At 37.7% G+C, this 14,996-nt stretch overlaps 1 protein-coding gene across 1 annotated transcript; it reads left to right on the top strand.

Annotated features, from left to right (window-relative positions):
- The first annotated feature begins 48 nt into the window (after window positions 1–48).
- On the top strand, window positions 49–13,161 carry GOLT1B (golgi transport 1B). Its single transcript, XM_037033933.1, has 5 exons — window positions 49–217; window positions 6,398–6,489; window positions 7,640–7,818; window positions 8,713–8,794; window positions 10,640–13,161. The coding sequence occupies exons 1-5, from the start codon at window positions 193–195 to the stop codon at window positions 10,676–10,678; spliced, it is 417 nt and encodes a 138-aa protein (XP_036889828.1). The 5' UTR covers window positions 49–192; the 3' UTR covers window positions 10,679–13,161.
- The last annotated feature ends 1,835 nt before the right edge of the window (window positions 13,162–14,996 follow it).

Here is a 14,996-nt window from a genome sequence, read left to right as displayed (position 1 = left end):
GATAATCGGTTGATATTGGGAGCGGGTTTAGCCAATAGCAAGCCGTCTTGAAGCCGGGGCGAGAGTGTCTGCGTGTTTCCGGAAGACGTGGCGGCTTTCCCCTGGGCTGTTTCCCGGCTTCATTACTACTGATTTTGATTCGCATCCTGGGTTCCTGGAGGTGCCGTCGTCGCAGTCCTCCCCACTGCAGCCATGATCTCCTTAACGGACACCCAGAGTAAGAACCTGCGACCCGTCCCCGCCTTGAGCCTCGCACACCCCTAGCTCAGGCTGGGTCTCACCCTACCACCCCCCCCACCCCTGCTTGCAGGTCAATGAATGAAGCTCCGCGTTGGGGGCGGCGGCCTGCGAAACCGCTAGGGCTATGGGAACTTGGAGGGCTCCCATGAGGGGTGAGGGCTGGACGTGCAGTGGCGGACCTGGCCTGGGAGTAGAGTCAGTGGTGTGTGGGGAGACGCCCGAGCTGGGGACGGGGTGCTCTCGCCGAGGGTGTGTCTCGCGCCCGGTCGCTGGGCTCTCTCACCCCCAGTGAGATGGGCGCCTTGTTCCTGCGGACTGCCACTAGAGAAAGTTTGATTTGTGGTGACAGCGGCCCACTCTTGAGAACCTTCGTGGACAGGACTGACTTGCAGTCCCCTACAAGTTACTGGCTGGTTGTCTGGGGAGCGGTGTTTTAAATGTCACCGATTGCAGGCTCTTTTTGAGAATATACTCATTTAAATATGTGCCTTTTGCCAGCAGTGGAGGCAACCTTCCAAAAATCCCTTGAAATGACTTCACTTTTCTATCAGCTAATGCTTCTACAATAGTAAAAAGTCACTGTGTGTTGATTAAAGGGTTTCTTTTGTTAGTATTTTATATTGTGCTTTGTGACCTGTTTTACTATTTTAGCATCTCTTTCTGCCTACCTCAGAATTCTGTAGGCCTATCTTATCTCTAAAGTTGGAGTTGCAATGTTTACTTTTCTTTCAGCGTAACATTCCCACTTCTGGACTCCTTTTTAACACTCTTAATTTATCTTCACGTATCTGCCCAACCCTGTGCTACTTACCTTTGACGGTCGAGATATTTTTTGTCTCATTTTGCTTTTTCAGCCACGCCTTTTACTTCTTATTCTGGTCAACTTAACCTGGCTTTTCAAGATTTTGAGAATTAAACAGTCTATTGAAATGAAAATAGGACTTTATTTAAAGTGGTGTTCTTTAAAGTGGAGCTTTAAGGTTTGGATTTGAGTTGTGGCTGGCTTGAACTTCACAGACCTTCTAAGGAGGTGTGCACACACAGCCACCCCAGTCCGGCTCTTCCTTTCTGAGACTGGACTGAGTCTGCACTTTGGGGCCACCTGCCCTTGCCCATTTTGGATGTTTGGCCTCATCTGCTCTGATCAGGGGAAATCTAAGTGTAGTCCTTTTTTTTTTAACTGTTATAATAAAAATTGGCAATTGTATAATGGCATGTTCTTTCAGTTTATCATGTGCTTTCACATAAATCATTACACTCGATTCTTATAAGAGCCCTGTAAGGTAGAGAGGAGTGTATCTCTTTTATAAATAAAAAAGGCTCAAAGAAATTCATTGTGCCCTGGCTGGTGTAGCTCAGTGGATTGAGCACGGGCCTGCAAACCAAAGGATCGAGGTTCGATTCCCAGTCAGGGCACATGCCTGGGTTGCAGGTCAGTTCCCAGCAGGGGACCCATGAGAGGCAACCGTACATTGATATTTCCCTCTCTCTTTTTCTTCCCCTCTAAAGATAAATAAATACAATCTTTAAAAAAATTCAGTGTATGGGTTATAAGTAAAGTTACAGAAACAATACTTGATCTCAGCTCTGCTGGCTTAAAAACCTTTGTTCTTTTTACTGTGCCCTACCAGCATATAAAAGATGATTCAAACTTTGGGATCTATCTTAGCATGATAAAATTATTTCACAGCAAAAGTAGTTCAAACACTAGGTAGATAATTATCTTAGAGAATTAAGCATGTTAAAACATTTTTGTAGATATTTGGAGCCTGCTTTTTTATGAGACACAGTGCTCTGTTAAATTAAAATTAGGTAGCCCAAGGAAATTAGCAGAATTGTATACATAAATTGCTGGGATTTATTTTTAACTCTAATTACTTGAAATACTTAAACTCTGCATAGTTTTCCTATCTAACTGTAAATTATTGTTACTCCTATGTATCTGAGTTTCTAATTGTTACCTAGATGTAAATATGAATTATCCTGTGCATGTACATTCTTTGATATTGAAGATTTATAGGGACAAATTCTGCATTTCCATCCTTCCAAAAACCAGAACAAGAGAGTTGGGTTGGAAATGGGCAGAATGGGAAGCATTCTCCCCTCTTCATTAAATTGATGAGGAAAATGTATTATGCTCTTTGCTGCTCTTCTGCCAAACGTTTTAATTAGCACAGTGAATTGGAACACAAAATGATTAATGAACCAAAAGCCCTTTGGACTTCAAATGATGTTTGGGTATTTAACTCCAGGTATTGGCCATCATTCTAGTGACTTGCCAAGATTATTCAGGGAATCTGATTCTGGAAGAGGGTGACCAAGTGCTGATCACAGTAAAATAAATAACAATTCATGACTGTTTTAAGAAAGTCTATAATAGCACCCCCCCACACACAAAAACACAAGATTTATTGAGTGGGATGGCATGGACCATTCCCTTGCCGCCTCTAAATCTCTACTTTACTATATCACATAGCTTGAAATTCTACCACAGTACACAGTTGAGTTCAATTCATTTGATACTCACTTGAGTTCTTTATTCTGACATCTTCTATTTTTTTAAAAAGCATACAAAGACAGTGCTGCTTTAAAGTATTTAAGATCAGATACCAAAATGCTAAAGTAAGTGCCATTGGATTAAGCGTGTCTTTTCTTATAAAATTTCTACAATAAGCTTTTTGCTTTAGACAAACTTATTTTATTAGATTCCTTTTATCAGATCGTTCCTTAAGCATACACCATGGCAAAAGGGATGAAGGTTTGATAGTACACAAGAGGAAGATAAATTTATTTTACTGGGTGCATTTCTAGTGATGAGAGGGCAGGCTTCTGAATGCACCGGCAAAGGGAAGGAGGGAATTCTGGAGATGAGAAAAGGCACAGGGAGGCCAGTGTGAGACTTTTGACCCCGTCACATTAGGGGATACTTGGCAACATCATGCTAGTACCAGTTGTGGAAAAGATGGTGCCAACATCTGCTTAACTACACTGGATAAAGTAGTAGAAATGTTTTGGTTTCCATGTTACAGTTGTTCATACTGTGGAGTCTCATACTGGATTTGAAATCCCAGCCTGACTCACAACACCAGCATCCATCCGTCCTCCCTCACCCCCACACCTCACCACCATCACCGCCACTCGCATATTTGCAGATTCTGTGGTCAAAAGTAAGTTACAAATCTCTGAGTCTCTGGTTGCACATATGAAATGTGGGGCTGGTGCTACATTTCACCTCACGATTTGTTAGAGAAATTACAACACATTTGTATAAACATGTCATTAAGTATAAAACTGTATTTAGACACTGTCCTTTTTCACTATACTCAATTTCTAATAGTTGTACTAACATCTACTTAGTTATATTAATAAAAGACCCTTCCCCCAGAAGTTCAGTGTATTTTAATGACCTGAGTTTCATTTAACCAAACAAATTTAACCCAGAAGTCCCGTGGGAAGCAGTATGGCAAAATGGTTAAGCACACAGACTTTGAATTCAAATAGACCTGAGTTCAAATCCTCTTTGGGAAGGGAAGTGTGTGACTTTAGGCAAATTAAGTCAATTCCTGCATCTCTAAAATAACGTAATGATACCCACTACCTTGCAGTAGTTTTGGGAGGAGTATGTTTTATATAAGAAATGTAAAGTACCTTCTAATGGCCAGTTCTGGTAAGTTCTCAATTATGTGGCAATACAGATGTATTTCCATATATTTTCCTTTCTGAACAAACACCTCCAAATTTTTTATGTAATCATTAGTATAATTTTTGAAAAGATAAAATCAGTCATATTCATTTAACTCAGGTGCCACTGGTTAAACCCTAACTACTCTACAGTTATTTAATGGGATTTTCCTTGTTCTTATGTTATTTTCCTCTGGGAAATTATGTCCGCCACCTAAACAGTTATTTTGGTAAATTCCTTTAAGGCATTTAAGCATGAGAGTATCAGCCTCAAATTTTCATGGAAACTGGTGTCTGCGGAATATACTTACCAGCGTATTTATAGACAAGTACCTGAATTTTAGACTCTAATTTTGGGAGAAAGAGGTAGCTGAAATGGAAGGCAGCGGTTAAGTATAAATTGAGGAGGTAGGAATTAGAAAAAGGTATATGATATAAATTTGCAACTCATCAAAATATTTCACATGGCTTAATTTTTTTTAAGTAGCTGTGACCAAGATTTTAGCTTTCAGTATCTGAGGCAAAAAAAAATTAACAGATTAGAAATCACTAACAGTGTATTTAAAATTGTGTTTCCAAAAATATGATGTTATCTGCCCTGATTCATTATTTTATGCACATGATGCTTCTGGGTAAAATGTGAATTGGTAACTACTTCCTGAAAACAAAACTAAAATGATCAAGGAAGTGACTAGGTGGTTTGAGTGTGCTTTGTAATATTAACAGAAAAGTACAACTATAACCTTAGAAAGTTACATTCTTTAAACTAGAAAAGGTAAGTCTTGGAGAACGTCAAGGCAGTAAAATTATTAATTATATACACAGACTTCAAAGCTTACACTTCTCCCACCACTGTGTACATACTCAGTACTTAGAACAGTTGCTGGCATCTAGGAATTAATCAAAAATTCTTTGTTTTTAGTAAAAGAGCAGAAATTCATAATATTAATATTAGATAAAAGTGTTCTTTGAAACTTTAGAGAGGTGACTTCAGGACTAACCCTAGTCATCTCTCAAAAAATGTGAATGGATTTATAGTTTAGATAAATTTATAGAAGATAAATCCATGATAAGCCATCAAGAAGTTAAAAGTGGTACTTAACTTTTGAAACGTAACTTTTGAGGAGGCCGCTACCTGATTCTCAAAGTATTTCCTGTTGCCACTGTACTGAAATATACTGTGCTGACCTACAGTAGCACTTTCAAAAGTAGCACTTTCAAATGGGTTATACAGGGAATTAATTTTAGAGAGGAAAGGAGGAACTGCAGATACTGTGCATATAAATAATAGTCATAGAATTTGATAGGAGGTAAGTTAATTAGTAAAAGTAAACCCATGTATTTATGCCTGATGCCAGAGGGATTCTTGGAAGGGAAAAAATACATAACCAAAGTTTAGAATCCTGATTTATCTTTCTCTATTATGGGTATGTTTGTAAGGAATGGTCTCTCATATAAGAATTAGAAATTTCAGTTTATATTTTAAATTCCAAGGTTATTTGCTGATACTAATTTGTCATAGATCCTGTTGACTGATTACAAAGTTAACTTGCAATTGTTATCAGTGCAAGTGGAGTTCTCGCTATGTCACAAAGAAAAGAATTCCTTGAGACCCACACAGGAGGATGGGGTTCCGTGGTCAACTTTACTGATTGTGTAAAATTAAGGGGGTTCCCCTCCTGGCTTCCCAGTGTCCCATCTCCATCTCTCTTGTCATGGACAGTGTCCAGTCTTGCCTGCAGTGGGGCCAGAATAAAGGCCATTCATTGCCCAGAGTTTCTGCTCCCTTCTCCAGTCCAGTCCAGCAACCAGCTAGCTCAGCATGTGTTTTCAGCTGCTGTCCATTGCTACGCTGAGATCATTCAAGCTCCGCCCTGGAGCCTGAGTGTGAGGTCTGCAGTCATGGGCCATGCGGCTGGCGGCTGGCGGGGCCACATGGCTATGGAGAGAACAGGCGAGTGCGCCATGCGGGTGTGGGTCATAGGATGAGAAAAAGGGAGAGGGATTTTCTTTGTTCTGCTGGGGGTATAACCAGGAACTCTGGTTTGGGACAGACCAGGTGCTTTTTCAAAATGACCAATCAACTTCCCAGGTTTTCACCTGATATTCATAGGTTTATACCCCCTACTTAGACTGACAGGCCTCTGTGGTCCAGCACCACCCCTGTGCCCTTCAACCATCTGATAGGAGGGGAGGGAGGAGTTAATCCCCTTGGCAGAGAAATGCTGTGGTCCCCTGGGCTGTGCAGCTGTAGCTTCCTGGCTAAGCAAGAAGGCTCATGCTCCCCAGGTTATTAAGCTCAATGTCTAAATCTCTTTGCTCTCTTTACTTCACTAAATACTGATGGTAACACAGTTTGGGAGACCTATTTCCTTGTATCAGCAACACAAAAAAAACTGAAAGATTATCTTAGTTTACAGGGATTTTAATGTCACTTTAATGTTTTCCACCCTTAACCGTGTAATTTATGTTGCAGAAATTGGAATGGGATTAACAGGATTTGGAGTGTTTTTCCTGTTCTTTGGAATGATTCTCTTTTTTGACAAAGCACTACTGGCTATTGGAAATGTGAGTTTTTCGATATATATTTTTAACTAACATCATAGGAAAATTTTAGCTACAAATGAAATCTTGCCTGCAATTAAATTTAGAGGAAATAATTCACTACTACTCCTGTAGAGATTCCTGTTACATTCTCTGTTTGCATTAGGAATGAAACCTGTTAGCTTTTAGTTTAAACAAAAGGTAAATACTTGAGATTTTGTAATTCCATGACTATGTTAAGTGTTTGACATATGATTTACAGTAGATTAAATCAAGGCTGCCTCTAAATAAGAGATAAAACTAGACAACTTGATGGCCCCCATTAAGTATCTTTGAAGTGGCTATTACCATTGGACTTTTAATTGGAAATTGATTAATAAAAATGATAACAAAATTGTTCAAAATTGGTGTTTAATAAATAATATAAATAGCATTGGTATCAATATGAAGCTTAACCATTCGCTTAATCAATATTTATGTGAAATATTTTTCACTAAAAAAATGTTAAAATGAAAGACAAGGATTTAGGAATAAAACTTGGAGAAAAACAAGCTTCTAATAGATCACCATTTTCTGCCCTCTGTCTGAAAACATACAAAATATATGTATATTTGAGAAAACATGGCTGTATTTTTATCACTGCTGCCACCATAGATTGTGGAATCAGTAAAACTAGAATCCTTTTCCTGGCTTTGTATGTTTGCTTCTATCACCTTGGCCTTGCCAGTGTTTTCACCAGGCCATACAAGCTCCTACAACCTAGCTCCTGTAGCCCGGGGTGCAGTTTTGCAGAACCGGGAGTCCCTTCAGGTGCCGTATTTATGGTCAGCTTCCCTCTTTCGCCCTGCTATTCATCTGCTGGATTAAGCCGTCTCCACGTAGCTAACCCTGGGAAAACCACTGCTGACACAGATGCTGGTTGGTCATGTCTAATCATTCCTTCTTCCTCTTTTTCTCCATTTAATCAAGATAGAGGAAAATTGAGAATAGCCCAGTACTACCTGCCCACTCCTTGGTTCTGCTTCTCGGTGTGTGCTGTAGTTTTCCCTGGCCAGTTGCCCACATTAAATGCCAGATGTGCTCCTTTTTTTTATATTTAGCTTTGACCTTACTTTTCAAAGTTATGCAGGGTGCTTACCTACTTTTTCTATGTTGCTTTTTTTTTCTTCTGTAGGTTTTATTTGTGGCTGGCTTGGCTTTTGTAATTGGTTTAGAAAGAACATTCCGATTCTTCTTCCAAAAACATAAAGTGAAAGCCACAGGATTTTTCCTGGGTGGTGTATTTGTAGTCCTTATTGGTTGGCCTTTGATAGGCATGATCTTCGAAATTTATGGATTCTTTCTGTTGTTCAGGTAAGGCAGCCATTTTATTTTTTCTTTTTCAATACAACAGTATGTCAAATAATTATTTTTAAAAACTTAAAATTATTAAAATAAATTATTTTAAGAAGACTATACTTTTCTTAAATGGATTTTTGTTTACACTGAGTCTTATTGCAGTTTTTGGTATTTTAATCAACGATAAAATGCCTATCGATGTGGATAATTGCCTATGTAAGGGTTTTGGATTAGCTTGTAAAGTATTTCCCATTGAATAAAATTCATTTGATTGGCCTTTAAAGACACTATCTTTGTTTGCTATCTTCATCAACTAGAAGTGACAGTTACATAGACAAGCCCAGCATTTTACTGTGTAGAACCTAGAACCCGATACCACATAGTTACGGCCACTTGGTAGCAGTTTCTTTAGTGCTTCTACACATTAGAAAATTTTTTACCTTATTCACTATTAGAGATTTTAAGTTAATATTTTACAAATGCAGGTTACCAAGTAAATAAACAATACTATGCAATGCAGGAGAATACCTTTAAGATTGGTTTAATAATTTGTCCAAAAAATGTATATATCAGTACTTTATCTGTTTGCCAGATACCATCTCCTGCGCACAGGAGATATAAATATGAATTAAGTGCCAAATCTGCCTTAGAGAACTCATTTCTAATATCGAAAATAGATAAAGATACTAGTAGGATATAGTAGTAATGCCTTTGTAGGTACGTGTGCAAAATGTTACAAGTACATAATTGAGGAAGGAATCAAATCCTGGGAAAGGTAAGAAATGTTAAATGAAGTTTGGAGTCTCTAAAATTTTCAAAATGTTAACAGATTTCTTTTTCCTTGGTTAGCCGTTGATTTTAGTAATAGAGAATGTGCAAGTACAGAGAGCTGTTCTTTCCTTCTCCCAGGGGCTTCTTTCCTGTGGTCGTTGGCTTCATTAGGAGAGTGCCGGTCCTTGGCTCCCTCTTGAATTTGCCTGGAATTAGATCAGTAAGTTACCCTGTATTCAGACATGTACTTTTTAAACCATCAAAATAATTTGGGTGTTCTTTACTTTTAGAAATTGGAGTGACTGAGACATGATTAATTGATGTTTTTATTACATTATAAATGGTTGCATCTCATAGAACATGATTACCATGAATACCAGAGAAAATAGCCATTGGTAAATCTATAAAACCTGAAATTTAGTTACATTGTATTCATTTTCATATTGTTCTCTATTTTTTAATACAATTCGGATTGATATTCTAAGCTACCTTTCACTTTGAGAGTTCAGCGTACTCTTCAGGTAACTTTTATATGATCGCTAATTTCAGAAGCAATAATGTAAAAACGACATCATTATTTCTTGTGAATATTTTCTTTCTTACACTGTCTCACCAAACAAGGTGCAATAAGACAATGAAATGAAGCAATTTGATACTGAAAGTTGGATCATGAAATTCTGTTCCCAGCTCTCTGTGTGATTTGAGTGGTCTTGGCAAATCTGTTCCTCCAGTGTGGGCCTAAAGTAGTTTACAGACTTTGGTAGTTGTTTCTAGAGATACAGTCCATAGCATTTATCAAATTCTCACAGAACTGAAGGTACCACTATAAGCCTGATTTTAGTTTTATCCTTAAGTCAGTTATAGAGTCAGAATCTTACAACCCAGGCAATCTACATATTAGAAGTTACTTTTAAAGAGAAAATGTGCTTTCTCACCACTTCAAGGCACCTTAAAATTCCAGTGAATCCATGAGTACTTTCAGAGCAACTTTCCGTTTTAGTGTGCCAGTCACCTGTTTGCCATGATATGAAATTTAAAGAAAAGATGTTGGAACCTAGACTTACAGGGGTATATCCTGATTTTATTGGCATTAATCTCCAAACTCAGATAGTAGTCAGTGTTTTTTATTCTTAGAATGGTGTTTGAATTTACCAGAACTTCTAGTTACAGAATTATAATCATTACTCATGTCCTTAATTTAAGTGTTCTTCAACATTTGTATAAATGGATACCCATTATGTTTCTTATTATTATTACTTCATTATAATAATGCTTAAGTGAATAATGAAATGAAAGAGTTAGAAAGATGGCTAGATTTTGATGGTATTGTAACCACTTTGGTTACTTAACTTGTAGTATCTCCACTATTACTTTGTTTCAGTATTTGCTTGCATCTCTCATTTGGAATGCTGGTGGAAGCCCAATTGCTTTATATTTGGGGTGAAGTAACCAAAGTAAATAACCACTTACATTAACTTGTGTTAAAACCTATATTCAGTAATTATAAAGATTTTATGCTTGCATCTTTACACCTATTTTTAATAACATTGTCACTTTGTCTATGGTCCAGATAGATACACGTTTAAAGTATTTTTAGTCAATAGCTGTTGTTAATTATTGAACTTAATGGAGTTAAATCTGTTTGTTCAAAGACTACATAGGCCCAGAAGAGATCCACAGTCATGGTCAGTTGAAATATCTTATTGGGTTCATTAATGAGTGAATGGCTGTGACATTTCAGCTTTTTATTTTATTGTTTTTTGTTAAGCTATCACTGTTAACTTCATTTTATCCAATTTTTCATTCATTGTGTTTGCATTTCTCATGTTGCATCCTTAAAATCATATGTAGAACATGTCATGCAAAAACAACTTTTAGAAAAAAAATTTTATACACTTGTGTGTGTCAGAAGATGGTGGTGAGTAGTAGTGGATTAATCATTGTCGGCCACACCTTAAATTTCCACAAATTTTATAAAGCTGGGTTAAATCCACATTTAAAATGTTGATGTAATATTTTATAATGCTGAAGGCTTTCTTTTAATTATCTGTTTTTCTTCTTGCAGTTTGTAGATAAAGTTGGAGAAAGCAACAATATGGTATAACAACAGTGAACTGAAGACTCATTTAAAATATTGTATTATTTATAAAATCCTTTGAAGAATATTCAGCACAAAATTAAATTACATGAAATAGCTTGTAATGCTCTTTACAGAAGTTCAAAATGTCAATCTATGAAGTACCAACAACAGTTAACAAAGAAGCAATGAAACCAGGCTTCTTAATCAGGTGATCTAAGAAGTCAGCAAGAAAACTGAAGGAGATGAAGTCTATTACAGTGGTTTGAAACTCTTGACCTAAGGAGTCAGCAAGCAAACCGAAGGAGATGAAATCTGTTACAATGCATATTGAAACTCTTTCCATGATGTGCAAAACAGAACCATCCTTAGAGAGCTGTGCTGCCTGACTCTTTTTTTATTTTGAAGGTTCAGGAGCACCCACCCATAGGCATTAGCTTTTTAGAAATGTCCACTGCAATTGAAGAAATATTTCCAGTGGTACTGTGTCTCCAAAAGTGATGCATGAGTTAGATTGGGTTACATGATTGGATTATGTTATTTTAATGTATTAAAACCAAGGAAAAAACAGTTTTGATCTACGAATCACTTTTTTTTTTGGTAAGCATATGGTGAAAATAAAACTTTGTGATTCTTCTGAATCGTAGTATTTTTAAGCCAGCTGAAAATCTGAAGTAGGTATTCTCTGTTGGAATATGCAAAGATCACTCTTTACTAGCTTTTAGTTTCCAAATTATAGCTGACTGAGCACATCTTTGGTCAGCAACACATTCTGGAAATGTCCTTCTTAGGAGTCTAAGACTGCACCTGTATCTTTCATTACATATAGGCATTTAACAAAATCATTCTTGACCATGAAGTAGTCTGTTACATAGCTTGTCTTATTGAATAGTCTTTTATTTAAGATATAATTGACGCAAACCAAATGCATTTTCCATGTCATGATGTAGTGTTTTTTTTCTTCTATTTAAAAAAAAAATTAGCGGCGGTTTATTATGTTTTTTACAAACTAAAATAACTAACTATTGGTAATGTTTACTTTCAGATGTAACATGTTAAGAGGTTAAACTTACAGCTGTTTTTTAAGGGCTATTCATGCGAGCTAAGTGTCCTATTTTTTTTCACACTGTTCATAGCATAAAAATGAATATGTATGCTTCATATGATCACTCTTCATCTTGAGACACAGAGGAAAATATCTGAGTTCACATGCTGAGGTTACTTTAATTAAACTGGTTACAGTTTCTTAAATATGACACTAAAAAATGACGCATTCTCTTCTACTCTTGCTGCTTGGCAGGCGGTAAGAAAACTGGTGGTTTCTTCAGTGCTTTTCCACAGTGGCAACTTTTGTGGTAGATACAGAACACATTTCAACAGCCATGGCACTGTTTTACCACTAAGTGACTGCACTGTTTACTTTTTTTAACAGTTGCAAAGCTTTTTGACACAAAATCATAGTTGAAATGTGTGGTGTGTTTTTTTACGTACAGACAGGGTTACAAAATGTATCCCCGTCTGTTACTTTTAAATTTCTTGATGCACAGAGAACTCCAACCTTGCTTGTTTAAAGAAGGAAAGATGTAGTGTATTATCTAATGGTTCAGTCTTGTGGATTACTGTCTTTTTGGTACTGGCATATGGTTTAAGAAATCTGTGAAAAATAGGTGATATTGACAAAATCAGACTCCTACCTCAATAGTTCATGGGATAATAAGAGACCTAGTATTGTGTCTAATATTCTTCAAAAAGTAATGTCCTCACTTGGAGAGTGTCAAATACATACATATTTTGAGGACTGACTTACACAGGTTGCCCATAGGACTTGTTATACATATTTTTGACTGACCCATATTTACAAAGGCTGGACAACTCTACTTTTTTAAAGCAAGAACAGTATCTGTTAATGTAAGGAACATCTGTTATTATTTAACTCCTTTGTGGACATGAATTTTCTACCAGATCTTCTTTTCAACAATCTTATTTCAGAAAGCATCCTCAGACAGAAGCCTATAAAGGTTTTGCTCATAAGGTTGAGAGGCAGGAGGAGTTTTTGGTTTGACATGAGTCTGGTTAATCTCAAATGTGAGTTTGGGACTGCAGGCAGGTTTATGTGTTTTGTATTCAGAACCATTGAGGAGGCTGTATTTTAAAACATCCTAATCCACCACTGTTTCAGTTTTCCTAAAACACAGTTTCTTCCTTTCCAAAATTAACCTTCTGTTTCAGTGACAAAAAAAAAAAAAACAACAAAAAACGACTTTGATTATTGCTGTAAAGAAGGAAGAAAAAAGGTCAAATTCTACTTAGCCTTAAGTGTTTCTGGCATTGTTCAAATGTATTTTCTGTAACAGAAACCTATTTGGAATGTTTTTCTTTTCCCTTCATAAGTTGTAATTCCTACAATACTGCTGCTTTAAAAAATGTCCCACTCAGACTATATGATCTAACAATTTAATATTGTAAATATACTTGTCTTATCTCTCAATAAAAGGGTACTTTTCTATTAATTGGTGGTTGTCTTAGCTCTGGCTGCTACAACAGAATCCCATGGAAGGGGTGGCTTGCACAACAGACAGTCCTGGATGCTAGGAAGTCCGAAACCAAGGCTCTGGCGTATTCAGGTCCTGCCGGGGACCCTTTCTCTTGCTTGCCTTCTCCCTGGGTCCTCACTAGGTAGAGAGAAAGCCTCTGTTCTCTCTTCCTCGTAGAAGGACACTAATCCCATCATGGGTTGCCCTACTTTTCTGCCCTCAACTAAACCTAATCACTTCCCAAAGGTTCCACCTCCCAAACCATCACATTGGGAGTTGGGCCTTCAACAAGAATTTTGGAGAATTAAGTCCATAACAGTGATCAAATATCATTAGGAAGCTAAAAATTAAATTTACCATTCTATAATAACCCACCTTTTAAAATCAGCCTTGTATGCAGTTTTGTTCTTTACAAAAAGATCATCACATCTTTCATTTCCAAGTTGCATAAATGTAATCATAACTAGAAATGGACTTAAGGTCAACCAAAAAAGTAGGCAGTAAATTTAGAAATTAGTGGAGCAATGCTTAAATACCTTTTTCTCAAGATGGAAGTGATATATATTATCTAAGTATTTGTGACTTAAAACCACTTAACATCTGCAGTGTCTTGAACATAAATTTTGGTAAGGCAAAAAAAACAACTTGCCAAATCTACCACTTAAGGTACTCAGTAAGTGTTGAATCCCGTTAAACTGCAAGTCTTGACTACTGCCTGATGAACACAGTCTTGCATCTGTTATTAAATACCCAGTATGCCTGTCTAACTGTCCTCGGGGCTGAAAGGATCCAACCTCTGCCCTTTTGCTACCTGTATCTATCTGTGTAAGAGGTTGTACACAGGAGTAGCATTACCCTCAAATCCTTAATAGATGGAGACACTTTTCCATGACTTTACCTTTACCGCCTCTCAAGACAGAATTACAAGGTCACCTTTATTCATCTTTGAGGTTCAAGGCCTTAAGCAAAAGAAGAGTAGTAAATACACTGGCAATGAAAGGGGAGTTTTATGGTGGATAGCAGGCCTTCTCAGCACCCCTGAGACCCCCTCCCAGGACTGCTAGCCCTTGCGGGGAAATTCCTTTTTCCACCTGTTTGTAAAGCAAGAGCATGTGGCACAAACTGGCCCCAGCACAAAATAAAGCCGAAGTAGGAGACTGAACCCAATGACTTCATTCACGGTATTCCAAAATCCGCTTTTCTTTCATCAAAGAAGTAATATTTTGGTATCATAACGGCCATATGGCCGAGGTAGCCTTACCCGAGATAGGAGCTGTTTCCTCTGTGAACCAAAATCACTGACCTTGTAAGAATGTAGTTTCAAGAGTGACAATTAGTACTAATATGGGCCCCGAGTCCCCTCTGGTCAGCTAGAAAATTTCAGGTAACATCAGCTGTGCAGGCAAAATGGTCTCCATTGAATATGCCTCTCAAAAAAGCTTAGGATCCAACCTGGCCAAGATGGAGGCATAGGTAGACACACTGTGCCTCCTTGTACAACCAAAAGAAGGACACAAGCAATTTAAAAAACAAGAAACAACCAAAATAGACAGGAAATCAAACTGTATGGAGTTAAAGAAGAAATATTCATCCAGACCCGCAGGAGGGGTGGAAACACGCAGCCAGGCAGCGAGGACTCACAGCAAGGTGGCAGCTGGCACGACCGGGCAGTCCCACATTCATGTGCAGATAAACCAGGTGAAACTGGGGAACGGGACAGACTGTGCGACCCAGGGTCCCAGCTCGGGGAAATAAAGCCTGAAAACTGATTGAAAACACCTGTGGGGGGTGGGACGGCAGTGGGAGAAACT

Source organism: Sturnira hondurensis, unplaced genomic scaffold, assembly GCF_014824575.4.
Source record: "Sturnira hondurensis isolate 20B ecotype Veracruz unplaced genomic scaffold, ASM1482457v3 Scaffold0021795, whole genome shotgun sequence".
NCBI classification, from domain to species: Eukaryota; Metazoa; Chordata; class Mammalia; order Chiroptera; family Phyllostomidae; genus Sturnira; species Sturnira hondurensis.
The sequence above is the reverse complement of the archived record's forward strand: the minus strand, read 5'-3'. Positions and strand labels throughout refer to the sequence as shown.

Coding starts and splice junctions, on each gene's coding strand:
- GOLT1B (XM_037033933.1), top strand. CDS start 193: ATGATCTCCTTAACGGACACCCAGA. Junction 6,490..7,639: donor CACTACTGGCTATTGGAAAT/GTGAGTTTTTCG, acceptor TTTCTTCTGTAG/GTTTTATTTGTGGCTGGCTT. Junction 8,795..10,639: donor ATTTGCCTGGAATTAGATCA/GTAAGTTACCCT, acceptor TTCTTCTTGCAG/TTTGTAGATAAAGTTGGAGA.